General features: G+C 44.8%; 3 protein-coding genes across 5 annotated transcripts in view; 2 read left to right on the top strand and 1 right to left on the bottom strand.

Annotated features, from left to right (window-relative positions):
- LOC148324960 (kynurenine--oxoglutarate transaminase 3-like) overlaps positions 1-12,357 on the bottom strand; it is a 25,596-nt gene extending 13,239 nt beyond the window's left edge. Inside the window, exons 1-13 of one of the 3 annotated variants that reach the window (XR_015846300.1) lie at positions 12,121-12,356; positions 10,626-10,695; positions 10,488-10,552; positions 10,242-10,386; positions 9,920-10,156; positions 9,725-9,847; positions 9,530-9,650; positions 8,725-8,801; positions 8,236-8,325; positions 7,977-8,163; positions 7,733-7,806; positions 7,500-7,586; positions 6,563-7,412 (exon numbers count right to left, since the gene is read on the bottom strand). Coding sequence is in view for 2 of the 3 variants with exons in the window: in XM_088312972.1 (XP_088169098.1) it covers positions 7,344-7,412; positions 7,500-7,586; positions 7,733-7,806; positions 7,977-8,163; positions 8,236-8,325; positions 8,725-8,801; positions 9,530-9,650; positions 9,725-9,847; positions 9,920-10,156; positions 10,242-10,386; positions 10,488-10,552; positions 10,626-10,694 (1,344 nt within the window). In the remaining variant the exon portion in view is untranslated. Of the gene's footprint in view, positions 1-6,348; positions 7,413-7,499; positions 7,587-7,732; positions 7,807-7,976; positions 8,164-8,235; positions 8,326-8,724; positions 8,802-9,529; positions 9,651-9,724; positions 9,848-9,919; positions 10,157-10,241; positions 10,387-10,487; positions 10,553-10,625; positions 10,696-12,120 lie in introns of those variants that run through there. The other 2 variants (XM_088312973.1, XM_088312972.1) reach the window with 2 other exon arrangements.
- lrrc8c (leucine rich repeat containing 8 VRAC subunit C) lies at positions 11,490-18,981 on the top strand. Its single transcript, XM_088312971.1, has 3 exons — positions 11,490-13,381; positions 14,238-14,380; positions 15,596-18,981. The coding sequence occupies exons 2-3, from the start codon at positions 14,243-14,245 to the stop codon at positions 17,825-17,827; spliced, it is 2,370 nt and encodes a 789-aa protein (XP_088169097.1). The 5' UTR covers positions 11,490-13,381; positions 14,238-14,242; the 3' UTR covers positions 17,828-18,981.
- An 800-nt stretch (positions 18,982-19,781) lies between these two features.
- lrrc8db (leucine rich repeat containing 8 VRAC subunit Db) lies at positions 19,782-25,211 on the top strand. Its single transcript, XM_088313666.1, has 2 exons — positions 19,782-20,176; positions 21,498-25,211. Exon 2 carries the CDS (start codon positions 21,500-21,502, stop codon positions 24,005-24,007), a length of 2,508 nt encoding a protein of 835 aa, XP_088169792.1. The 5' UTR covers positions 19,782-20,176; positions 21,498-21,499; the 3' UTR covers positions 24,008-25,211.
- Positions 25,212-25,757: the final 546 nt, after the last annotated feature.

The following is a 25,757-nucleotide window of genomic DNA, read 5'->3' on the forward strand; positions in this document are numbered from 1 at the left end:
TCTTTTATTAGTTTTAGTGTTAGTTTTAGTTTTTGGGGAGCACGATTTAAAAAAAAAAAAAAACAATCATCCACAAATTAACGACATGCACAGTATAACAGTTCTCGGACTTTGAAGTTCAATAAGTAAAGTATATAATATTACTTCTAAAATTAGATGCAGCATAAAGCTAGGATGGTCTCGTTTGCCAAGTTGCCAACTTCGAAAGTGGATTTGTGGTACAAATTCCACACAGCCAGGCCGGAGCTCGGATTCAAACCTTGGATCTCGGGATTGTTCGACAGATGTGCTCACCGGTCGGCCACCGGAGCTAATCCACCGTGCTCTTTTTCAACAAGTACATTGCAGCGCCAAAAGGGAGCCGAGGGAAGGAGGGCAGGCTACAGTCAGGCCAAAGTGGAATATAAAAACAGAAATAAGAAAAAGTCATCCCGCAATTAGTCCAATAAATTAGAGCGAAACAACAAGTTTTAAAACTTTATGTGAATTGAACCAGACCAAATGTTTTCTTTCCATTCCTTTTCTTGCAGCCCGGGTCGTAACGACTTGTTTAAGTGCAGCGCATATTTCCACAAGGAATGGAGGATTAAAAGATTATTTGCCTCGCAAACATAAACACTCACACACCCACAGTCATATTTGATAAGTAGCATTAATTAGCAAAAGATAAAAGTAAACAGAAAATGAAAAACATGGCAATTGATGGCAGGGGCTATTAAGAATTTACCTTCTTAATTAAGCCACGCTTGAGCTTCACAGTGCATGCGTGTGTGTATGCGGTGCCGGATGCAAACAACAAGTCATCCCGAGACCGTAAAGTGCACATTAGACGCTCCCGCCGTAATCACAAAGGTAATTCACAGCCGCCGCAAATGCGGATAATTAGTCTGCTATTGGTAGAAATGAGGCCATTATGAAAGCCTTCCCTGCGTGATTAACTGTTAATAATGTCGCCTGTTAGGACGGATTGTGCCGCAGCCCGCGCGCATTAGCGCAGCCTTAGAAAGGACGTCGGCGACGCCTTTGACCCGCCACAAGGGGGCGTGGTCGAGCGAGGCGACATTTTTGCTGCCTCAAGGGACCGCGCGCGCGCTTCTATTCTTGAAAATGACGGCGGCCGGCACCACTCTGGCGGTGAGGAACAGCTGCACGGCGCTAACAAGGCGGGGCCCTCGCCGAGACCCCCCCGGGGTACGTAAACAATGACTTAATGAGAATGGCTGCCATTACTGTAATTAACACAGAGCACGTCAAAGCTCTGTCAGAGTTTCAGGAAGGTCTCGCGTTCGAGGGGGCTGGCATGCGATGACCAGAGGTCCCCCTCACCCTCCTCGCCGCCGCACTACATCGTTCTCCACCACCCGGGACATAAATAGAATTAATCAACACACAAAACCCACAGCAATGAAACCAGCCAACCTCACACTCAGACGTTAAATATTCTAGTCTCATTTGTCCCGAACCACAAAAACGGTCAGCTTGCTGAAGGAAATTGGATTAGATTAGTATTTTTCTTCCGCTTTTTTTAAGAGATGCTCACTATTGTGTTGACTACAAATCGGCTCAAGAAAATGAACCTCAACTTTGTTGAGAACCTGTGGATTTTGTTCAATAAAATACATCTTAGTGTAAAAACTAAGAGAATTGTAATTCATTGTCTTTTTACAATTGAATGAGTAATGGGCTTTTCAATAAAAAAATTAAATAAATAAATGTGGAAAAAAAAATTTACTTTGATATTGATGACTAAAAACTGCATTTCACTTTGCCTTTTTGGAACATAAAAAAAGCAAATGCCTAATAAATTGTGGAGAAGAAATATTGAGCAGAATGTAACTTTATTAAACAATCTTTTCGGGAACTTTTTGTACAGTTAAAATGAAAGATTATTGTAGTCACCATGAAAAAAACTACTTTTTTTTAAAAAAAGAAAATGATTAATATTCTGTAAAGCCTCTGACCTCAACCCCATAGAGAACTGTTTTTTGTTCAGCAAATTTGAGATGAATACAGAAGTTAATTTAATACGTGGTGATTAAAAAAAAAACTGCGTTTACTGAAAATCACCTTGACTATTTAGAAAAAAATAAAATAACATCAACAAAGCACAACTTATTGAAATAATGTTTTAGCAAACTTTTTGCCAAGTGAAAGGTTATAAATTCCCCGTAATAGGATCTTTCTAAAAATAGCAAAGCCATTTTTTTTAATAAATAAAGAAAAGAACATTTGTAGAAAAAGATTCATGTTCTTATCGTACAACGAGAAAGATAGCGAGTGAAGCGTCTTAACAAGAAAACAGCGCTGATAAAAGCTTTAATTTACTATCGCCGTCCAAGATCTGAACGTCAAACTGTGTGTTCCTTATTTCGGCCCGAAAACCTTTCAACAGCCCAGTTCCTGGAAATGAAAGGCAGCAGATTAAAATATCATTAGGTGCCTCCTAATTGAAATAAACTTGAATTCAATTCTCGGGGCGGTTGAACACGGCCCGTCTGTTCTTTCTCTCTCCGCGTGTCTGGTTTGTGCCAGTTTGAAGCGCTTAAATGGAGTTTGTGCGCCGCTTTGATTGCAGCAGATGGGCCAAATGAAAAAAAAAAAGGGGGTAATAATATTTAATAATCAAAACCCTCGCAAACAACAGCTAGCGAGTGAAATAATCTGCAAAAGTGTGCAGCTTCATTTGCATAATTGACGCATGTGTAAAGCCCCCCCACCTGCTGCCCCCCCCCCCCCACCCCAACCCCGCTCGGCACCCTGCCGATGAGTGATGAAGACAATAAAAGATGCTAAAATTGGGAACAATAACAGCAAAATTTCATCAGGACCCAGCGCATGCTCTGATTAATATCCTCTTGCAAATCAGCACTGCAGGGTTTCGTGAGGGGGGGGCGCCAAAGGTGGGGGTTGCAAGATCTTCAAGGGAGGCAGGTGATTAACCACCCTGCTCGAGGGCCACCTCCCCCAATTAGTCGTCTCCCCCAATCAGAAAGAAACCAGGTAGGAACTGTTTTTCACGCGTGTTGCTAACCAAAACAGCAGCACATATCGACGCAAGCGAACGCCTCTCAAAGTGTCAAGTCTAACATGATCTGAATGTGTTTTCGCCCGAGGCCCCATCCTGTTTCTTCGGCCATGGAATGAAGGCATTCAAGTGTTGGGGAACGGCCAACGAATTCGGGACGATGACTTCAAAAAAAAAAAAAATCATCGCAATTCTGTACTCGATATCTCAACCTTTGCTTTGCACATTTTCAGCAACAATCTTCGTGTATTTAAAACTAAGTTTCAAACAAATCTCTGGATTCACTTCACATGTCCTTGATGCTTCTGAAAGTCTGTTTTGGCTATAGGTGCTGCTGTTTTGGTTAACAACAGGGTTCAAATGAGCTGAGCCGTTTACCGCTGAAGTCAAAGACAAAACCAGGGCATGTGACACCCCCAAACGTCGTTTATCTTAGCTAATTATTATTATTATTATTTGCTATCTGTAATCACTCGCTATGACGGCATCAAATTAAACATATTAATGTAAGACAATGAGGGGCCCCTCATTCATATTCAGCTTTTCTAATTAACAATTTATCTCCGTGCAACGTCGTCTATCTCACCAATCACCCAGATAACCAAATTCTAATCAGAATGATAAAGCAGCCTCCATTTGTATTTACGCCGCGCAAATTCTGCTCTGATTTACATGTCAAGTGTTAACTTTTATTTTGACCTAATTCATAATTTAACTTTACATGAGCAGGCTTTGGAGATTCAATCCATGATTTTACGCTGAACTGAAATTGACTGTGCTTGCACGCCCTCTGCTGGCGTAGAGGCGTACTGCCATTAGATGACTGGGAGATATTTTGCAACGTTTTTTTTTTTTACGAGCTCAAATATTTTTTTTCCAAATGATACAACCTACAAAAGTTGTAGTCTAAAAAACTGGTAAATGGGAAACGAAAGCAAAGTTTAACACTAACTCTCATTTCTCACCAGTGTCACCATCCGGCAACTATTTTATGCACTCCTGGTGTCATCAAGATCGCGCGATTCTGTCACATCTGCGTGAAAGCACACAGTCGTGTTCATATTCTGACTAATTGGGTTCCATGTCAAAGGCAAAGCCAGCCTTGATTTGCTAACTTTCTCGAAACTATGTAAGAAAGTTTAACACATATTTACTTCTATTGTGTTGAAAGCAAAAGTGACGTTTTTTCACAAGACATCAACTTCGGGGTTCTGAGCTCAGATTTTTTATGGGTGAGAAAAACAAAAAAAAACTATTTTCTCTCTTTATTGCGTTCTTGCCCACACTAAAAGCAAACTGTGTTAGAATTAGGGTTAAGTTTAAAAAAAAACAAAAAAAACGATTTTCCTTTTCATAGCGCGATACTTTTCATTTTTAACGACTTTCCCCCTTAAATTTACATGAATTCGCACGTCCTGCGAGATCTTATCATTATACGAAAGTAGCGTATCAAAATAAAATGGTGGAAGCAGTGAAGTCAGCGCCAACAAGCATAAAGCCTGATTGTTTTGATCGGGTCCAGTTTAATAAAACGTACATGATTAATGTTACAGCATTGGCTTCAATTCTTCATGTAAATATTCATATTTTTATGAATGGACCAAGTTAAAGCAAGAGGTTCTTCTGAGAATGCCTTCCATAGAAAAGTCAAACTGGTATTGCGTGAAATCCTTGATGGAATTGAAAATCAATCAAAGTGAATCGAAAATTAAATCGAATCAGGCCCTTGCATATCGAATTGAATCGATTTGGGAAATTGAAATCGATACCCAGCCCGAGTTAAAATGCAGATTTTAAAATATACACAAGATGACTTGTTAGGTCATGAAGTTCAAGTCAAAGTCAAGTCGAGTCACTTCGATACCAGCTCAAGTCAAGTCATTCCCAAGGAAATCGTAAAAATAGCTGATTGAATCTGACTCGAGTCGGATTGTTCGACTCGAGTCCCCCATCTCGGCTGCCGGTGATTTTCCACCCCGTGTGTGGCAACCTCCAACAAGTGTGTAAAAAGTGTCCCGGTCGTCACCCCTTTAAGTGCCGCATTGTCCTGTCGGGACGACATCCGTTTTGATTCGAACAACGTTGGAGCAATTAGGGAAATGTAGGTTGGAAAATAAACAGGCAGACGCCACCGCAAATTAATTATGCGTCCGGCAAGCTGTCAGGCTGCGGGCCATATGGCCAGTGTGGGAACGTGTATTAATGGAGGGGTTATTTGGGAGGTGGGGTCGGGGGGTGGGAGGGGGGGGGTAGGTTTGCCACTCTCAAATTCTCATAGATATTTGAGGGTGGGACCTTCTCACCACAGAGAGGACAAAGCCGGATGAGCAAGTCGCGAGGCCAACAAGAACTTGTTCACCGCCCATTAAAAACCAAATTCCGTCTTGATACCCTATTCTGGAAGCCTAACTTTGTTTTAAAACCCTAATTTGGAGCCTTACCCCTGCCTTGAAAGCATCACACTAGTTTGAACCGTTACTTTGAAGGCCTAACCCTGTCTTGACACCTTGTTTTGAAAGTCTACCTTTGGCTTGAAACCCTAACCCAGGCTTGAAACCCTACTTTAAAAGCATAACACTATTTTAAAACCTTTGAAAGTCTCACACTGAATCAAAACCCTACTTTAAAAGCCTTACCCTGTTGAACCCCTAATCTGAAATCTGAATAGGTTCTTGAAATTTTACTTTGAAAGCACAATCCTGTCTTGAAGCCTAACTTAAGAGATTTAATGTAATATGCACCTGGAGGACACGTGTGCGTGCGAGGAGTCAGGTTTCCGGGCCGCCATTAACCTCATTCATGGTGATAGCAGATTATTGGCACAATCAGCGTCATTTGCATAAGCGATGGTGGGATTATTACGGCGGCAGCAGACGACTAATCTGCGAACATGTGATGACTGCACGCTACGTGTCTGAGAAGATGCATGGAAAATGTTCTCACACTGCGTGACAACGCACATCGCCATGATGATCGAGCAATCATCACTAATACATAAAAAGTGCCATTTTGGGTGATCTTTTTATTTCTTTTCATTTTTTAGTTTCTATTTGTGCTACTTGACAAAGTAAAATCATATTTATAAACCCACCACCTCCTTTGAAACACGAACCTCACCTTGCGAACGTCACATGACCAAACCCAAAAAAAAAGGAGAGCCGTGATTGGTCATTACAAGCGCGAGTGTGATGTCATTTGGAGCAAATAGAAATTTACAAAACTTGTGTGAACAAAAAGTCAGATGCTTTTCATGACAGGAGACAGCAACACAACCGAAATGAAGCAACACGAGCTTGCTCAAAAATGGACACGGCATACAAGAGTCAAGGCGGTGAAATCTCTTTTTAGTTGAATTTGTTGGTAAATAAACATGTGTCGGGCCATCTGCCGCCCAGATTAGCGCACGGTTTTGATTTAACGCGGCAATTGCGCTGCGTTGTTCGCACACCCTCACAAAGGGGATCAAATGACGGCATTGCCAGCAAAAACATCGATTATTCACTCCAAGTGGATTACCGTATTGGCATAAATATTCACCTGCGTTGTTTCCGTGATGACTTCACTGACCACGGTAGCTTGCGAGATCGTCCACTGCACCAGCTGCTGCTCGTCATTTTAACATTAATTCGCCAGACCTGCACATACACACCTAAATGCCATAGAAACTAAAACTTTGTCTAGTTTACCAACACCCAAAAATGTCATTTTAGTTCAATTGAATTCAATATCATCCTTTAAGTGTTTGTATAATTTTTTTTATCATTTTAATTTAGATGTGTTAAAAGTTTTATTTTCATTAGGTACACCAACATAAGGCAACGAGACTCATATATTCCAATATTAAAAAAAAAACAACACTCGTGCTACTCATGTATTAAACGTACTGCCATTATGTTGTGCTTTGTCTCCCTCTAGTGGTCCGGCAAATACGTTGCAGACAGAAATTAACACCAGATTCAAGCCAAAGATGGTCAACAAAATAGTAAATACTGTATATTCAATCATAATGGACAGTTTTAAAATGACTTTGTATGCGCATCTCAATAAAAATCTTATTGTGAAAAAGGTTAACTTAAGGTTTTCATTAGGAGTAATGATCAATATTAGAATCTATGAAATCTCAGTTTCCCTAAAACTGGTGCTTTGTTTTGGATGGATGAAAATAGCAGGATTCATGATTATTACTTGGCCAAGAGGAAGCAATACAGATGCAAAATGGGATGGGGCAAAAAACTAAACCTTGAGGCACTCCAATGGTTTCCAAAAGATATTCAGAATGATGTTTCATCTCGGCTGCAGGCTTTAGAAAAAAACATCTTCAGCTGCTGCTTCCAGGCAAATTCCAATTTTTCAGGATTCGCTCCGCTGCATCCAGAGTTTCGTCTCGCTGCCATCATGAACATGAAATATAGACGGGAAATAATAATAAAATCCTACATTTGTGCTGTTTTTTTTTAACAAACATTACGTTTACCTTGATGAAGCAAAGACGAATATATTTCTCAAAGGCCTTGGTGGATTCCTCCCCGACAAACGCAGTGACAGGAATGGCAGCCAGTTTCTACGTCACAAGAAGTTGGTTTGAAACATCACTTTGAGGCTCAATTTTAAAAACTTCCATTGGTCCTTAAAAGGCAAAAGTTGTCTGCTACTGATTGGAGCACATATGATGGGACAAAAGTACAGGTCAGAACTCAGTGAATTTACCTTTTCTTCAATCATCCATCTCACAAACTTGTAGTCATAGGTTTCGTTGCTGGTCATGTGTGACAGATCCTGATCTACACGTAAAAGAAAAAAAAAGGACAAAGGTTGACGCCTATATCAGGAAAATGGATTGTCGAACATTCACGGCGCGATTATTGCCACCTTTAAAAATGCTGTCCTTCGAAATAAACATTCATTGATTCCCACCCCAGAATATGTTGACAAGCATTTGGGAGGAGCTCACTTAGCACCGTGACGTCGGCCAACATGAAGTAACCTCCGTCAGGGATAATGGGCGACAGTCCGGCCTCCCGCAGGAAGGCGGCCAGGCGGTCCCGCTTCACCTCCAGCTCCTCGGCCAGCGAGGTGAAATAGCACTCGGGCTGACCCATCAGCTCGTAGTTAATGAGTAAACCTTGCGCCGCGGCCTCCTGCCAGGAAAGCCGCCCGTTACATTTCAAACTTGTCTGAGGTTACGTGGCTGGACTTTTCCCCGCACTGGCCTGTAGTGGCGTTGGGCAGGTGTACAGCGTGCTCTGCTTGACGGTCTGAAGATGGCGCATCAGGTGCTCGGGTCCGATGCACCAACCCAGCTAAGAGAAGGGGCGACAATTGCCACATTTGGAAGAAGACAAAGTTGACGGGACATTTTGAAAAGAGAAAATTCCTTCGCCTTTAAAAAAATCAATGAACTATGACGCAATTCATTGGTAGTTCATTTTCCTCACAACCGCTTAAGGAAATGTTGTTGAACGTGCGTCCCGAGCACTGACCAAGAACATTGCTTGGATGCAATGTTTTTTGCACTGAAATTATTCATAGATTTTTTTAAACATTTAAAAAAAAACAGCAATGCTGTTAGCCCATATTAGCTGCTATAGATTAAAAAAATAAAAATTATAATTTCCCACAAACGGAAAATGTTTTCATTTCCCAGCGGTGATGTCGTTTGTATCTGTTCATTGATTGGATTGTTCAAAATGGCGTCTCACCTTCCAGCCGGTGACACTGAAGGTCTTCCCCGCGCTGCCCATGGTGATGGTTCGCTCCCACATTCCCGGCAAAGTCGCTACAAAGATGCCCAAATGTTTAATCAGTCACTCCGTTCGCTTTCGCTTGCCACCATAAGCACAACGTACTTGAATCTTCCCTTTCTATTTTAATAACAAAGAATTTCAGACGCTCACTAGTAATTCTTCCCCAATCTGTGTAGTCCTTCATGAAAGCAAACTTATTATTTACATAATTTACATTTGCAAGCATCTGCTTTTAATGAGGAAAGTAAGGATCAACATTTTTGCCAATTTTCTGACATGTTATGGACCAAAGCAGCAAGCGGCTTCTTAATTCCGTTCTGTTTTTGAGTCAATTTGAAAAAATATCCTCTTTTGAAGAAAGGAATGGAAATTCAAACTTTTTTATTCTATTCATTGATTAATTGAATTATTCAAATTGTTGACAGCCCTAAAATTCATAATAAAAGATTGTTAAACATCAAAGTAAAATTGCTTATTTGACTTTTTTGTGTTGACAATAAATAAAAGTGCTGATTATTAAATGAGATAGATTAATATAAAAATAAATAAATAAAACAAACAAATAATGTTTAGTAGTCAATTACTACTAGTAAGTAGTATTTTTCTTTTAGGACAAAAACATCTGGATTTATCCAGCAAATATTGCAGGACTCTTGATAATGTCCAAAATGTTTTGTGGGCCAGTTTAAAGAACGACGAGGGCCCACGGGTCATCCCTTGCCCAACCGTTTCCCAAAAAGAACATTCCCACCTCACGTACCAATTTTAAGGTGCTGCTGTCCGCGGTAGACGATCCACTCGTAGACCTCGTCACTGAAGCACAGCGTGTCGTGTTTGAGGCACAAGTCGGCGATCATCTGCAGCTCCTCTCTGGTGAAAACCTGCAAGAAGAATCAGCTTGTCGGAAGTGGCGCCCACCCTTTTGTTAGCTTTTTTTAATTTTTATTTTCCATACCTTCCCAATGGGGTTGTGCGGCGTGTTGATGAGGATGGCCTTGGTCCTGGTGTTAAATTTACTGGCCAGCTCGTCCGGGTCCAGGAACCAGTCAGCGCTGGAGGTGATTTTCTGGCCGGATTTCTGGAGAACGCATGAAAGAGCGCCTCGTCATTTGCTAATCTTCTTTGACGTTCGATTGTGATTGATGCTTACAGGTCGTAGTGGTATCAGCACAGGTTTGCCCCCCGCCATGCGGACCATGGGCACGTAGCAGTCAAAGAAAGGTTCGATGATGACGACCTCGTCGCCCTCCTCCACTAGAGCCTGCATGGCGTTGAACAAGGCGCCGTAGCCTCCTATTGTTACCAGGACTTCCTTGTGCCGATCAACGGGGCTCCCGTACACTTTGCCGTAAATCTGAGAGAGTGCCTTCACCAGCAAAGGGTGTCCCTGCAGCATCAAGTCAAGACAACAACACGCAATTTTTCGGAATAAGCGTGGAGAGTCGAGTCTGGAACCCGGAGGAGCTACTCACGAAGCCTCGGGTGTATTGGTTCAGATTGTCCACCGACACCGCCTTCACCAGGGCATCCTTGAGGTACGGCGGTAGTGAAATATCTGGGTAGCCTTGACCCAGGTTGACTACGGAGGGATCTGCCGCCATAGCTGTAAACGTCACCCTTGGTTTTACCACACCACAAACTCATGTTAGCGTACTTACCTGTCAAATAATAATTCAACAAAAGGAAGCATTTTTTTAAAACATATAACGTTCACTCACCAGACGTTTTTGTCCAGTCCTTGGATCCTCTTGGTGTTACCATGTCGGGACGTCATTGGCGTACACTGCAACACACCTGAAGTTTCTGTTTTGTTTTTGGAACATCGGAAGCATTAATTGCTGCTGTTGGTGACTTACCTGCGAGGTAGAAAAACATCTCCGGAAAGTAAACCTGGAGCAGAGTCGGAGATGCCTTGCCACGCTCATTCTGCAATTGAGTGTGTAAGTTAACCATGTTATGATAAAACTACAATAAAGAAAAACTACTCGATCTGAGAAGACACCCAGCATAATGCAAAGGGAACAAGATGCCACTTGTACAGTGATATTGACATCTAGGGGAATTCTATCAGTGTCATTTAATTACAATGAATAAGCAGGTCACTTCATCTTCTATGTTTATTGTCACAACTCACCTTAGTATCAACAAAAAGCAAGGCCTGCATGTTAATGAATGACATGCCAGATTGTGCCGTTTTCATGTCCTTCTAATATATATGTTTATTGAATACAATTAATTGCAAAATGTCTGCGTTAGCAAAAAAGAAAATGACACAAGTTTTAGGAGAATAAATTCCCACTAGCAACGTGTGACCAAAAAGTGATGAATTATCTGCCTAGCAACAAGAAAATGTGTTCTGATGTGCCACCGTGACCATGCACGGTTTGGGAGGAGTTGTCTTGCCAGCATCGATCTTGGTTGAATTTGAGAAAAAACAGACAGTTGAAAATAAAAGCTCTTGCATTCCCTGACTGTCCCGTGAGCGCCACAATATTATTTCATATCTTAAAATGTGTTTCTCTACCTTTAGTTTGGGTGCAGTTTGGTCGTCCTGGTTCAAATTTATTATTTCGTTAGCGTACTCGTTAAATAGACTTAATCTTAATGAAAAGAAAAGAATCGGAAGCGCAGCTTATCAAAATCTCTTGGAAAGTCTTGCTCAGGCATTGTTTTGGTGTTTTGTCTTAGTGTTGTTGCCGTAGTTGGGGATCAACGTTGGCGACCTCCTGCGCATGCGTGACACATCGAATAGAGGTCACAGCGCATGTATTGACTCGGGTAAATTACCCCAAGATTGCCCAATTCCAGTCCTCGAGACCTCCTATCCAGGCTTTTTTAGACGCAGCCCGAGAGAAACACACCTGACTCAAATCATCAACATCGGTATCAGGCATTTTCTAATGAGCTGATCATTTGAATTAGGTGTGTTGGAAAAGGGATGCACCTAAAAAAGGCTGGATAGGGGCTCTTGAGGACCGGACTTGAGCACCACTGCCCGGCACACTTGCAACCTCGTCGGGAATACGCAATTGAGGGGCACAAGTGGGGGTATTGTTGGGATTGGGACAATAAGACTAAAATGTCAAGTTACTACCTCGTCATATGACAACACGATTTAGTACCGTCGGGACGCGTTTAGCCACTAAAGACAAGCAGTTTTCAGACGTAGCAAAACATAACAACCGCCCCTTTAAACAGCTCGCCAGTTCAGCGTTAGCGTGCTTTAAACGTATTGCTGTAATCGGCGCAGTACTGGCGTCTCTCCACTTTCACCAAAAAAAAGAAACCACAAAACTTTGTCATGTCATTCATTAAAAAAAGACGAGCAAGCAAGCCAGCAACAACACTTACCTCCAGTAGAAAAGGATGCGTTCAGTAGAAGCCAGAAAAAAACAACGTCACGACTAACATTAGTTTACTGCGTGGGAACTATTTTTTGTCGCTTTCACATTGTTTGATAAGAGGGCTGATAAACTGTTATAACATAATACCGTATGAATTTAGGATTTTAGTTCGAAAAAGCGAGTCTCCTCTACTCGAGCGACGGATAATAGCTTAGGACGTTCTGCGTTCTGTTTTTATGATTTATGGCAGCGCTTGAAGGCACCGCCGCTGTACCACGTGACCGCGTCCGTTATTCTCTTTTTCGGATTTACACGGCAAACATAATTATATGCCTAATTATGATTTATGACGGGCTTGATAATTACATGGTCGTCGCAACATAACTAATCTTTGGCCTGAAGTGAATTTTTATGTGCCGTGAATCTTGATTAGCTGGCGTGACAAGTGTGTTGTAGCAAATCACTGCACCACACTCGGAGCTGGATATAATAAGAATAACGCACATAAACAAAAAATATGAATAATATTTTGGCCCCACATTAAACTGTTAAGAAATTAAAAACCTTACATTTTTTATTCAAACAAGTAAGCAATTTGCAAATTACTACAAACCATATCATAGACAAGGAGTGGGCAAACGTTTGGATTGGTGGGCCACAATGGGTTCTAAAATTTGACAGAGGGGCCAGACCAGGAGCAGATGAATGGAGTGTTTTGGCACCATCACCTCATCGGAGAAAAAAAATACATTAAATTTTAAATGAAAATGAACAAAAGCATTACAACAAAATATCTGTCTTTGACACGCCACAGTATTTAGAAAACTTGAGTAAATGATTCATCCTTTAATATATTAGATTCATTAGATAATGAAAAACAAATACAAAGAAATAGACTTTCCTAAAATCAAATGTTAGGGCGATCACCAACTAGAAAAAGCGTTTAACTGAGATCGAAGATGAAAAGTTCTCATGTGCGAGTCAACACGTGGCTCTGCTTGGCTCGGTTCGCCTCGTCTCGTCTCTTTTTTCAGACACGCCCCCGATCCACGTCGACCCCGCCCACGTTCGCAGCGCGCATCCACGCCCGACCCGCGGCGCGCGCTCTGCTCCGCACTGCATAGCGCGGCCCAATCTAAAAGGCGGCCGGCAAAGGCATTCCGGCACCGGAGGCAGGAGAGCAAGGACCGTCGCATCACGACGATGACGACGAGAACCGACCTGGCTGCCGTTTGAGAAAAGAAGAAGAAAAGACCATCGAAAGGAAGGTAACGTTACTTTGTCTAAATTCACTGCAGCATCCCGTTTAGAGTGCTCATTTAACTCGTTTCCATTACGCGAGTCTGCATGAGAGTGTTCATTCTGCACTGCGGTTAGACTGTATAATGTTTTTTTTTTAATACACCCCCCTAAAGAGACACGCACACACGCGCGCACTTACACACGCATGTGCTTTTATTCTAAGAAGTCTAGGTATGTTCCAAACATGTCTGTTTTTGGATTCATCTGGGACCAAGGACACATTTCCTGTCAGGAAAGGGATGAGGTGGAGGATGTGTGGCTGGCCGGCTGACTCATCGGGCGGGAATGGCAATTTTCCTTTGGACAAAGTGGACCTTATTGGCCTCGTAACTCTTTTGACCGCAAGCTAAATTTAGCATAATAACAGTTTTGATGAAGTTAGTTATTCATTGGGTTGGTCATTTGCGGTCATGTCCAAACCACAATACATCACTGTTGAGAGCTTTTTGTAATATTTAATCAACCAAAATGGTTGGCCTGCCTTGTCTTTTTATGCATGGCTTCTTGTGATTTTTTATTGTCTTGTCAGCAATCATGACCTTATTTCATCTTCAATTAAACTAGCTGCCGGGGCCAATGACAAGTTAAAATTTTAAGAAAAGAAAAAAAAAAGCCAAAAATCTGTTGACAAATTAAACTGCTTTGGGGAGTTGGATCTTCAAATAATGGAATGTTGATTTGTAGTTGACGGCACGAAGCGAAGTTTCCCATCCTTCTCCCGATGGCTGTAAGAATAAATAAAGACTTTTCTGTGCAAAGCATTCAATCAGTAATATGACCTCGAGCGCTTGACTTTCTAACTGCCGCCCTCTGTTCTTGCAGGCATCATGATTCCCGTGATGGAATTCCGCCAGTTCTCGGAGCAGCAGCCCGCCTTCCGTGTCCTGAAGCCGTGGTGGGACGTGTTCACCGACTACCTCTCCGTCATTATGCTCATGATCGGCGTGTTCGGATGCACGCTCCAGGTTCGTCTGCTTTGCCTGGCGTTCTTGAGTTGGCAAACACCAAGACATGATCATTTGCCACCCTCTTATTTAATTATTTTTTTTTTTAAAAATTGACAACCTGAACACGGCCGCAAAGGCGGCATTCAGCAGCGGAAAATTCCCCCACCCAGACCCTTTCAGTAAACATGAGAGTGCAAACTGCAGATGCTTGACCTTTTTTTTCCGTGTGCCTTTTCTTGTTATTTTTAACAGAAACTTGGCACCGATCAACATAACACGATGTCGCTTTTTACACACACAGAAAGATGTAGTGTGAACGGGACCCAACCTTTCCGCATTGGTCCTTTTCACACAGAAAAGGAACATGGGAATAAAATGGGGAAAATCTGACTTTAACATTCACTACCATTGACGTTTATAAAAGCCCAAAATGACATTTAGTTTACCAGGGCTGGCAGTTTAAAAAGACAGCGTGGAAGAGAGAGAGAGAGAGAGAGAGAGAGAGAGAGAGAGAGAGAAATCTGGCTTTGATGGTCATTGCAAAGGACCATTTTGGGGGCGGCAACGCTCAGTGGGGGCGTGGCCGTCTCCTAACAAAAAGTTTGTTAGTTCAATCCCCCGGCCCTTGTGACTATGCCGAAGTGTCCTTGAGCAAGATTCTGAACCCCCAGTTTCTCCTGATGCCGCGCCATCAGTCGGTAAATTCAAATCCGTGTAAAGTGTTTTGAATTGGAACGAGAGCTTGGATACGACGTCCAAAGCCATAAAATTTGCGGATCATTTTTAATTCTCTTATCAAGGTTGGTCAACGACAACCCAGACAAAATTGGTCTGTGTGTTTCATACCATCTTCAAAGACCACAAAGACCACTGTGACGGCCAATGTGAAAGTGTTTTTTGTTACTATCTCCAAAGCAGAAAAGATTTAGTTGCCGTAAGACCCTAGTCGAACTCAATACGCTTAAAATCGAACCCAAAATTGTGCGAGCTACATTTGGTCAGTGGCGGGCGGTCAAGGCCTTCAAGGCCTTCTCTGCTGGCCTAACATCATGAAGAAATCATGATCATTTTCTTCACATTGATGTCACATCATATCCTAGTGTTGAATTTTTAGGTTCAAGTTTTTATCCAATCAGAATTCAGCTCGCTCGTGTTGCCGGGCAGATTTCATTTGACTGCATTTGGTCGACTGCGACCATGATGACGCTGGCTTGCGTTTCCGTTCTTTTGTAGGTCATGCAAGACAAGATCATCTGTCTCCCGCACAGAACGTCAACAGCCCCCGCCAACACGAGTGAAGTGACGGCGAAGCCTTCGCCTCTCCGTTACAACATCTCGTCCGCGCCAAGAGAAATGAGCGGCCTCAAGACCGACCTGGACCTCCAGCAGTACAGCTACATCAACCAGATGTGCTACGAGAAGGCCCTACACTGGTACGCCAAGTACTTCCCTTACTTGGTTCTGATCCACACGCTGGTCTTCATGGTGTGCAGCAACTTCTGGTTCAAGTTCCCGGGGTCCAGCTCCAAGATTGAGCACTTTATCTCCATGCTGGTCAAGTGCTTTGACTCCCCTTGGACCACCCGGGCTCTGTCCGAGGTCTCTGGAGAAAACCCAGAGGAGACGGACCACAAAAAGAGCGGCGCCGTGCCATCGCCCGAAGGCGCCGGTTTAGAGAAGAGTCAGTCGCTCCGTTCCATCCCGGAAAAAATCGTGGCGGACAAACCGTCGGCGAGCGTTTTGGACAAAAAAGAGGGCGAGCAGGCCAAGGCGCTTTTCGAAAAGGTGAAGAAGTTTCGCTTGCATGTGGAGGAGGGCGACATCCTCTACATCATGTACGTGCGCCAGACGGTTTTCAAGGTGTTCAAAGTCCTGGTGATCGTCATCTACAACAGCTCCTTGGTGGACCAGGTGCGCAACGGGGTGCCCTGCAAGGTGGAGATACAGGACTTGACCGGCTACAAGGAATTTGAGTGCAACCACACCATGGCGCACCTCTTTTCCAAACTCTCCTACTGCTACCTGTGCCTGGTGGCCGTCTACGGACTGACCAGCCTCTACACGTCCTACTGGCTCTTCTACCGCTCCCTGAAGGAGTACTCCTTCGAATATGTGCGCCAAGAAACCGGTATCAGTGACATCCCGGACGTGAAGAACGACTTTGCCTTCATGCTGCACATGATCGACCAGTACGACCCGCTCTACTCCAAAAGGTTCGCCGTCTTTCTTTCCGAGGTCAGCGAGAACAAACTGAAGCAGCTCAATCTCAATCACGAGTGGACGGCAGAGAAGCTGCGGCAGAGACTTCAGGTCAACGCCAACAACCGACTCGAGCTGCAGCTTTTCATGCTGCCCGGCTTGCCCGACACGGTCCTCGAGCTGAGCGAGCTGCAGTCGCTCAAGCTGGAGATCATCAACAACGTGAGCATCCCCGCCTCCGTTTCGCAGCTGGAGAACCTTCAAGAACTTTCTTTGTACCAATGCGCCATCAAGCTACACACCACGGCCACGTCCTTCCTCAAGGAGAACCTCAAGGTTCTCCGCGTCAAGTTTGACGACGGCAGAGAGTTCCCCAGCTGGCTGTACGGCCTGAGGAACCTGGAGGAGCTCCATCTGACCGGTTCGCTGTGCCCGGATGCCTCCAAAAACATCATCCTGGAGTCTCTGCGGGAGTTGAAGTGTCTGAAAACGCTCTCGTTGAAGAGCAATCTGACCAAGATTCCCCAGTCCATCGTGGACGTGTCCAGCCACCTGCAGCGGCTCTACCTGCACAACGACGGCACCAAGCTCGTCATGTTGGGCAACCTGAAGAAGATGACCAACCTGACCGAGCTGGAGATGGTACGTTGCGACCTGGAGCGCATCCCGCACGCCATATTCAGCCTGACCGGCCTGCAGGAGCTGGACCTGAAGGAGAACAACCTGCGTTCCATCGAGGAGATCGTCAGCTTCCAGCACCTGCGCAAGCTCACCTGCCTAAAGTTGTGGTACAACGGCATCATGTACATTCCCGAGCATATCAAGAAGTTGGGCAGTCTGGAGCGCCTCTACTTCAGCCACAACAAGATTGAGATCTTGCCTTCGCACTTGTTCCTGTGCAACAAGCTACGCTATCTGGACCTGTGCCACAACGACATCCGCTTCATCCCACCGGAGATCGGCGTCCTGCAGAGTCTGCAGTACTTTTCGGTGGCCTGTAACAAAATCGAGAACCTGCCAGACGAGCTCTTCTTCTGCAAGAAGCTCAAAACGCTGAAACTGGGCAAGAACTCCTTGTCTGTCCTATCCCCAAAGATCTCCTACCTCGCCCAGCTGACCCACCTGGAACTCAAGGGGAACCATTTTGAGCTCCTGCCGCTGGAGTTGGGCTGTTGCCGGGCGCTCAAGCGTAGTGGCCTGGTGGTCGAGGACGCCCTCTTTGAGACTCTGCCATCGGACTTGAGGGAACAGATGAAAGCGGAGTAAAGACGCCTTGGTGTCACCACAGTGCCTGCTGTTGGATTCCTCACTTTTTTGGACAAGCTTCTGAGCCCACGTAGGATGTGCACTATAGTTTTACTCCGTTTTACAGTTTCCAGCACTAATTTTCAAAATTCGGCCTCTGAATCAGGTTTCATTTAGCAATGTAAAATTTGGTGGGTATGATTTTCTTGAGAAGAGCCACAAAAAAATTCAAGTTATAGTTTTGACCTCCTGCAGGTTTTCCTTCAAAAACTAACATGACCTCGCCAGTTTCGCTTAGCAATGTTACATTTGATAGATATTTTAATCATGAGTAGACCCACAAAAAAGTCTGCCATTTCAAATAGAATTTGAGGGGCATTAATCATTTGCCTTAAAAAAAAAAAAAAAAAAAAAACTCGCCCGAGAGATTTTGCCCGATTGCTAATGAATTTCAACCACATTATTAGACAGATGGATGGACTCTGAAAAGCAAAACTATTTTTGTCTTTGTCACTGCGTGTGGGCGGAGAACACAGCTTTCTGAGAAGACGCGCTACGTCATATCGTAGTTCTTCCCCGGAGCTTTGAATCCAGAGCTATTTGTCTTTCACCGCAGCTAATTAAAGGCATGAAGAACTAATTGACCTTATTCAAGCCTCATTTACATTGACGCACACTGGTCATAATATTAGGTACACCTACATGATGTAATGTGAGGCAAAATCAGAACGGCATTAAAAAAATACAAGACAAAAATCCTCAGTTTGCAAAGTGTCCGCTAGTAGCGTACAGTATAAGCTAAAAGCAGCAGTAAACCCAAGTTGGGGACTGGAGAAAGAAATAAAAACAATATTTAAAATTATGCCATAATGTATGTGCACTACATTAAAAAAAAAACACATTAAATGCATTTTTTATTTTCTAAATATGTTTGTTTATATGACGACCACTATTTTAATACAATTTTTTCGTACGTGTTCTTGCTAGATTGTAACGTGTACTTTATAATGTGACCAGGAAACATTTTAAGTTCGTGTTTACGGCTCAAGAGCTTTATTTTGTATACATAAGGGACATAGCATACAGTATATCCGACATCCAGCCATGCCTTAATTCAAGAAGTGTATATGACCGTACACATATTTTACAAGTTTAAATAAAACTTTTGGAACTTTTGTCTTGACTGATATTATTTCATTCATGACTTTTCCCCCCATCCATTTTCAATACCATTTTCCAATGTCATATAACTGAAAAGTTTGAAGATTTACAACAAAACTGCAGCCCTAATAATGCTGTGAAAATTCAGCTCCTGAAGGCAGTTTAGTTATCACAAAACCTAAAATTGGTTTGACATGATTATTATGTGAATACCTGTCAAAAAATAGAAGGATAAAGAGGATAAATGACATATGCCTGCACGAATTGTTCATTTGTCTGTCTATATGTCTGTGTGCTGCACCATTTGTGTTCAATTAGCCTTCGCTTAAAATGGAAGAATAGCGCAATGTCAATGCTATTTGTTGGCTGGTTACCAATTGGATTTTAAGACAAAGTTATTTAGTTGTTTTAAATAATGGAGTGATACTTTTTGTTTTATGTTTTGTTTGACAACAAACTTCAACATAAACAGCTTGGAATCTCTTTTTTGAGGAATTATTTTGCCAAACTGCTCGTTGTCAAGTGAGTTGAGTTCACTACTCGGCTTGTATCTCGTTTTTTTGCTCGCAAGTCAAAGCAAAAAAATGGGTTGAACAAACTTGATTTAAGTTAAAAAAACATAAAACGGGTAACTGAAACATCTTTGAAACTTTGGTCTTGATTGATTGAATGAGTTCCCCCCCCCCCACTATATTTTCCGTTTTGCACTTGTCGGATAGCCCCTCAGTTGTTATCTGCCGATCTGAGGCCAACTGCCGTTGCTTGACACTCCCTAGTGTACTTGTGCGTGGCGGGCTTTCGGCGTCACGCGACTCGCGACACGCGACAAGCGGCTTCCGTCTGCCGTCCACAGGCGGAAAGCAGCAGCGGAACATCCGCGTATACGCACACCACCGCGGCGTTCACTTCCACCCAGCCAACAGTGCAGCTCGTCAGCCGCACAGCGCCACCCGTGACCGGCGGCGGCGGCGGCGGAACAAACCGGACCAGACCGTCCGCTGCGAGGCGAGGCGGGACAGTGGGTAGGCGTGGGCTGGGAGGAGGGAGGATCAGCCGCCCTAAGCCGCTTAGAAGCGGCCCGAGCACCTCCACAGGCAGCACCGCCACGACCAGGAAGAATGGACGGCTTCAACGCGGCTGTTCACCGGCGACCAGCTTCGGTTCTGGCGTAGCAGGACGACACCGCGCTTTGAGCAGATCTCCGCGAAGGTTTGTATGACTCTTTTCTGTCGAATGGAGCCCCATCGTTATACAGTTCAGGGTTGTTTTAATCATATAGTTGGTTGTTTTTGTGTGTTTTGTTGGTTTTAAATATATTGGAGCGAATGCACTGAATGTGTGTGTGCTGTTTTTTTTTTTTAAACCGGACAAATGCGGAAGCTGGCGTGCGGCGTTTAATGACGACTCGGACATGAGGCAACTTGTTCCTCATTGTCCACCTGAACACGTTTCCACCCAAAAGAATGTGACCATACAAGTCAATTGTCACATTTGTGTCCCATTATACACTCACTGGACATTATATTAGCCACTCAATTCAAAGAAAAAGAAACGCTGTTATTGTCTCTTGCTAGCTAGCTTGCTCGAATGATAGCTTAGCTCTAATTAATTTAATTAAAATCGTAGTATCAATAAAGTAATTAGCGCTGCATTGAGGAGAAATTAAACAATATTCAACTCTAATTTATGAAGGAAAACAAATCCCTAAAAATTAGGATGTTGGTGCCATCTAATTCAAGCATATTGTCTAATTATGATACATTAATTATTATGCAATTAGTGCAAAGGGGCTGTAATAATATTGAGAGTACAGTTACATTAACGCTTACAAAAATGTCAGAAAATGTGACATCAAAACATTAAAAGCTATTTAATGATGTTAGGGTGGCAAGATCTACTTCTTGCTCTTGAGCTCATCTAAACTGTATGTAACTTCTAAATACTGTATGAAAAAATTAATTCGATTTTTTTTTAACCAATATTTTAAATTTACATTTTCATTGAACAAAAATGCAAGTTATGTAAATTAGATTTTCAGATTTTTGTTCTAGATTAACAACTTCTTCCTTCTCATTTTTGTCATATTCTTTGTGAACAATTCATCTAAATCCACCTGAAGTGTCATTTCGAAATATAATTTAGGCCTCTATTTTCTGAAATTCCGTTTGTAAGGACCTGCTGCCGCCTTGACGAGCGCACCTTTATGGAAAAAGCTCGTCGTTGTATGATCGCTCTATTTACAGACAACAGGCACAGGCTCGTTAGCATTAGCATGTCCGTGCGGGAGTTGAAGGAATGTGTCAGTGGTCTGGTTTGGATAACCTTTCTAAACATGTAACGACTTGTACTGCCTGCTTAATGTGCCGCCAAAAGAAAGACTTGAGCAACATATTGCAGGGACTTTTGAGAGTTCTAGTTTCTCGCCAGATGGTTTTATATCAAGTTAGCCCATTTTTGGGATTTAAACTTGGATCTCCTGACTGCAAGGAAGATGTTCAGACCACAAATTGTTTATTTTTTTTGGTGATAGGAATGTTCACCCTCACCGAAGTCGCCTCCCTGAACGACATCCAGCCGACTTACCGCATCCTCAAACCATGGTGGGACGTATTCATGGACTACCTGGGCATCGTCATGCTCATGCTCGCCATCTTCGCCGGGACCATGCAGCTAACGCGGGACCAGGTGGTCTGCCTGCCCGACTTGGACTCGGCGCCCGATGAAGTGCCGCCCCTGCCGACCGCAGTGTCCGACACGTTGTGGAGTAAGGAGAGCGCCGTGGGTGAGCAAGCGGCGCCCTTGATGGCGGCCCCGGAGCGACCGCCGGCGCAGCGGCCGCCCGCTACCGGCATCCGAACCAAGCTGGACTTCCAGCAGTACGTCTTTGTCAACCAAATGTGCTACCACGTCGCCCTTCCGTGGTACTCCAAATACTTCCCCTACCTGGCGCTGATCCACACCCTCATCCTGATGGTGAGCAGCAACTTCTGGTTCAAGTATCCCCGCACCAGCTCCAAGATCGAGCACTTTGTGTCCATCCTGGGCAAGTGTTTCGAGTCTCCCTGGACCACCAAGGCGCTGTCCGAGACGGCGTGCGAGGACTCGGAAGAGAACAAGCAGCGCCTGGCGGGGGCCTCCTCCCATCACAAGCAATTTTCCACCAGCAGTGAGGAGGGCAGCCCCAACCAGTCGGCACCCATGCTGACCAAATCGGGCGTCACCTTCTCGGCCGAGAAGCTGGTGAGCGAGGCCCCCTCCATGACCATCCTGGACAAGAAGGACGGCGAGCAAGCCAAGGCGCTCTTCGAGAAGGTCCGCAAGTTCCGCGCCCACGTGGAGGACAGCGACCTGATCTATCGCCTGTACGCCCTGCAGACGCTCATCAAGACCGTCAAGTTCATCGTCATCCTTTGCTACACCATGACGTTCGTGGCCTCCATCGACTTCCACCACCTGTGTGAGCCGGAAATCAAACACCTGACCGGATACAGGAAGTTCCACTGCACGCACAACATGGCGTTCATGCTGAAGAAGCTGCTGGTGAGCTACATCGTGCTCATTTGCGTCTACGGCGTCATCTGCATCTACACGCTCTTCTGGCTCTTCCGCCGGCCCCTGAAGGAGTACTCGTTCGAGAAGGTCCGCGAGGAGAGCAGCTTCAGCGACATCCCCGACGTGAAGAACGACTTTGCCTTCCTGCTGCATATGGTCGACCAGTACGACCAGCTCTACTCCAAACGCTTCGGCGTCTTCCTGTCCGAAGTCAGCGAGAACAAACTGCGCGAGATCAGCCTGAACCACGAGTGGACCTTCGAGAAGCTCCGGCAGCACGTCACCCGCAACGTTCAGGAGAAACTGGAATTGCACCTCTTCATGCTGTCGGGCGTGCCCGACGCCGTGTTTGACCTGACCGACTTGGAGATCCTCAAGTTGGAGCTCATCCCCGAGGCCAGGATCACGGCCAAGATCTCGCAGATGGTCAACCTACAGGAGCTCCACTTCTACCACTGTCCCGCCAAGGTGGAGCAGACGGCGTTCATCTTCCTGCGGGATCACCTGCGATGCCTTCACGTCAAGTTCACGGACGTGGCCGAGATCCCCAGCTGGCTGTACTTGTTGAAGAACCTGCAAGAGCTCTACCTGGTGGGCAACCTCAACTCGGAGAACAACAAAATGATCGGACTGGAGTCTCTGAGAGACCTGCGACACCTCAAGGTCCTGCACCTTAAGAGCAACCTCACCAAGATCCCCACCAACATCACGGATCTGTCGCCGCACCTCGTCAAGTTAGTGGTGCACAACGACGGCACCAAGCTCCTGGTGCTCAACAGCCTGAAGAAGATGATGAACCTGTCGGAACTGGAGCTGCACAACTGTGAGCTGGAGCGAGTCCCGCACGCCATCTTCAGCCTCAACAACCTCCAAGAACTTGACCTCAAGTCCAACCACATCCGGACCATCGAGGAGGTCATCAGCTTCCAGCACCTGAAGCGGCTGACGTGCCTCAAGCTCTGGCACAACAAGATCATCTCCATCCCGCTGTCCATCAGCCACGTGAAGAACCTCGAATCGCTCTACCTGGCGCACAACAAGCTCGAGTGTCTGCCGAGCTCGCTGTTCACCCTGCTCAAGCTTCGCCATCTGGATGTGAGCCACAACTCCATCGCCGTCATCCCCCCGGAGGTGGGCTTCCTGCAGAGCCTCCAGTACTTTGCCATCACCGGCAACAAGTTGGAGGTGGTTCCCAAGCAGCTCTTCAAGTGCACCAAATTGCGGACGCTGTGCCTCGGCCACAACTGCATCGCCGCCCTGCCGGAGCGGGTCGGGCAGCTGGCGCAGCTGAGCCACCTGGAGCTGAAGAGCAACTGCCTGGACCGTCTCCCGGCGCAGCTGGGTCAGTGCCCGCTGCTGCGCCGGGGCTGCTTGCTCGTGGAGGACCACCTCTTTGACTCGCTGCCCCTGGAGGTCAAGGAGAGTATCAACCAGGATTCTGCTGGCGCTTTCGCAAACGGCTGCAGATGTCTGACGGATGTCCGGTAGCACGTCAGGGCACCGTTTTTTTTTTTCCCATCTTACAGGCCAAGACGGACTCCTCTGGTACTCCTTTCCCATGCAGATGGTGCCCGGTCGCACTGGCCATTGGCAAAAGTGGCGCCAGACTCCTGCGACAAAGGGAACATTCCTCAATCAGGGGTGCAATCAGTTATTCGAGGGGGGAAACCAAATAAATTGTGCCTGTGTTGAAAATCATATATTCTGGGGGCCTCTCTGCCAGTGACCACGTGACCTCAGTCCTAACCACGATTTCAAACCGAGAATCTCGTCGCTTTGCCATGCAGAAACTTCACGAAAGTTGCTTGCCAATGGTATCGCCGGCACCGGCTTGGTGTGAAAGGGGTGCGAGTACGTTTCAAAGGTATTAAAAGTAATTTAGCAGAGGCAAAAGTGTCTCATGGAAAGCCTTGAGTGGAATCTTGGGCAAATGAAGCTTCATGAAGCTCTTGTAGTCATTTTTGGCTCCTCTAGATGCCACTCTTGGTTTGAAGATGCAGTGGAAATGGAATTAAGCCTTTTTCTTCCAACCAAGAGCTCCATCTAGAGGAGTAAAAAAAATATCACAAGTGCTTCATAAAGCTTCCTTTGCCCATCACCACGTGAGTGGCCCCGTTTTTTTTTTTTAATGCAGCAGCTCACGAGTCAAGTCGCACTCTACTGGTACCACTTTCACACCAAGGCGGGGCTGGAATGGAGCTGGAGATGAAATGAGTGCTTGTTGTTGGCTCGCAGCAACTTTACCGGTCCTCAAAGAAAGGTCGGCAGCAGTGACCAGGGTTGCCTCCAGTGGTACCACAAGAGAGGTTCTGTCAGGATTAGCGTGCTGGGTTGAACCAGAGAAAGCACCAGCGGTCCCACCACGGGTACCGCCGATCGTGCAAGCGGGACTGCCGCCAGGTATTTGTGGCTTGGTGGAACAAAATAAAATGTGGGCGCCACCATTTCCAGATTGCAGATAGGAATATTTTCTTTTGTAGAACTTGTGAGTCAAGGGTGGTGCCCTGTGCCTGTTTTCATTTGCTGTATTATGCCGGCACCAGCTCGGTGCAAAGTGATGTTGAAAGCACTGGAAAAACTGGTCGAGAACCACTGGGAAGAAAAACCCGTCTCTCTCACCATCTCACCGTGTTGTGTTTGTCCTCATGTTTACACATGTAGCAAGGCAGAATTAACGTCGCAAGGGGGGGGGGGGGGGGGGAAGGGGGGTGGTCGTCAAGATCACCAAAGTTCGTCGAGAGCAAGTTGAATTGTTATTGAGTGTTGTGTTTTTCACAAACATCTCAGCAAAGCAGGTGTGAAATGTCGCACCCCGTTTCATGTTTCTTGTTGGCGCTCTTGTTGCTTTGTTTTCGCCGCAAGAATTAGTGGCGCCCCAAATATCGGTATTTCCGCACAACGGGACATAGCCACAACATTAGGGATGCTTTACAAAGCTAAAATTATATTTATTTCCTCTTAATGTTACTACCCAACTGTAGTATTTCAAGTTTAGTATCCCCAGATTGGTCCATTATTAAGAGTTTTTTTTTTCCTGCAAAAAAAAGACTCACGACGCAATTCACAAAATTAGCTTTTTATGTGATTAAAAAGCAGATTTTTTTTTTGCATTTTCTTTTAAAGAATACTGTGACTATTCTTGTAATATTCCCACTTTAGAAAAATGTTATTTTTCTAATATCTTGACTTTACTCAACAAAATGTCAACCATTTTTCCTTCTAACTTTATGACTTCATT

This window comes from Idiotropiscis lumnitzeri, chromosome 13 (genome assembly GCF_059441095.1).
Source record: "Idiotropiscis lumnitzeri isolate Australia: NSW breed Sydney's pygmy pipehorse chromosome 13, RoL_Ilum_1.0, whole genome shotgun sequence".
Taxonomy (NCBI): Eukaryota; Metazoa; Chordata; class Actinopteri; order Syngnathiformes; family Syngnathidae; genus Idiotropiscis; species Idiotropiscis lumnitzeri.

Coding starts and splice junctions, on each gene's coding strand:
- lrrc8c (XM_088312971.1), top strand. CDS start 14,243: ATGATTCCCGTGATGGAATTCCGCCAGTTCTCGGAGCAGCAGCCCGCC. Junction 14,381..15,595: donor TGTTCGGATGCACGCTCCAG/GTTCGTCTGCTT, acceptor GTTCTTTTGTAG/GTCATGCAAGACAAGATCAT.
- lrrc8db (XM_088313666.1), top strand. CDS start 21,500: ATGTTCACCCTCACCGAAGTCGCCTCCCTGAACGACATCCAGCCGACT.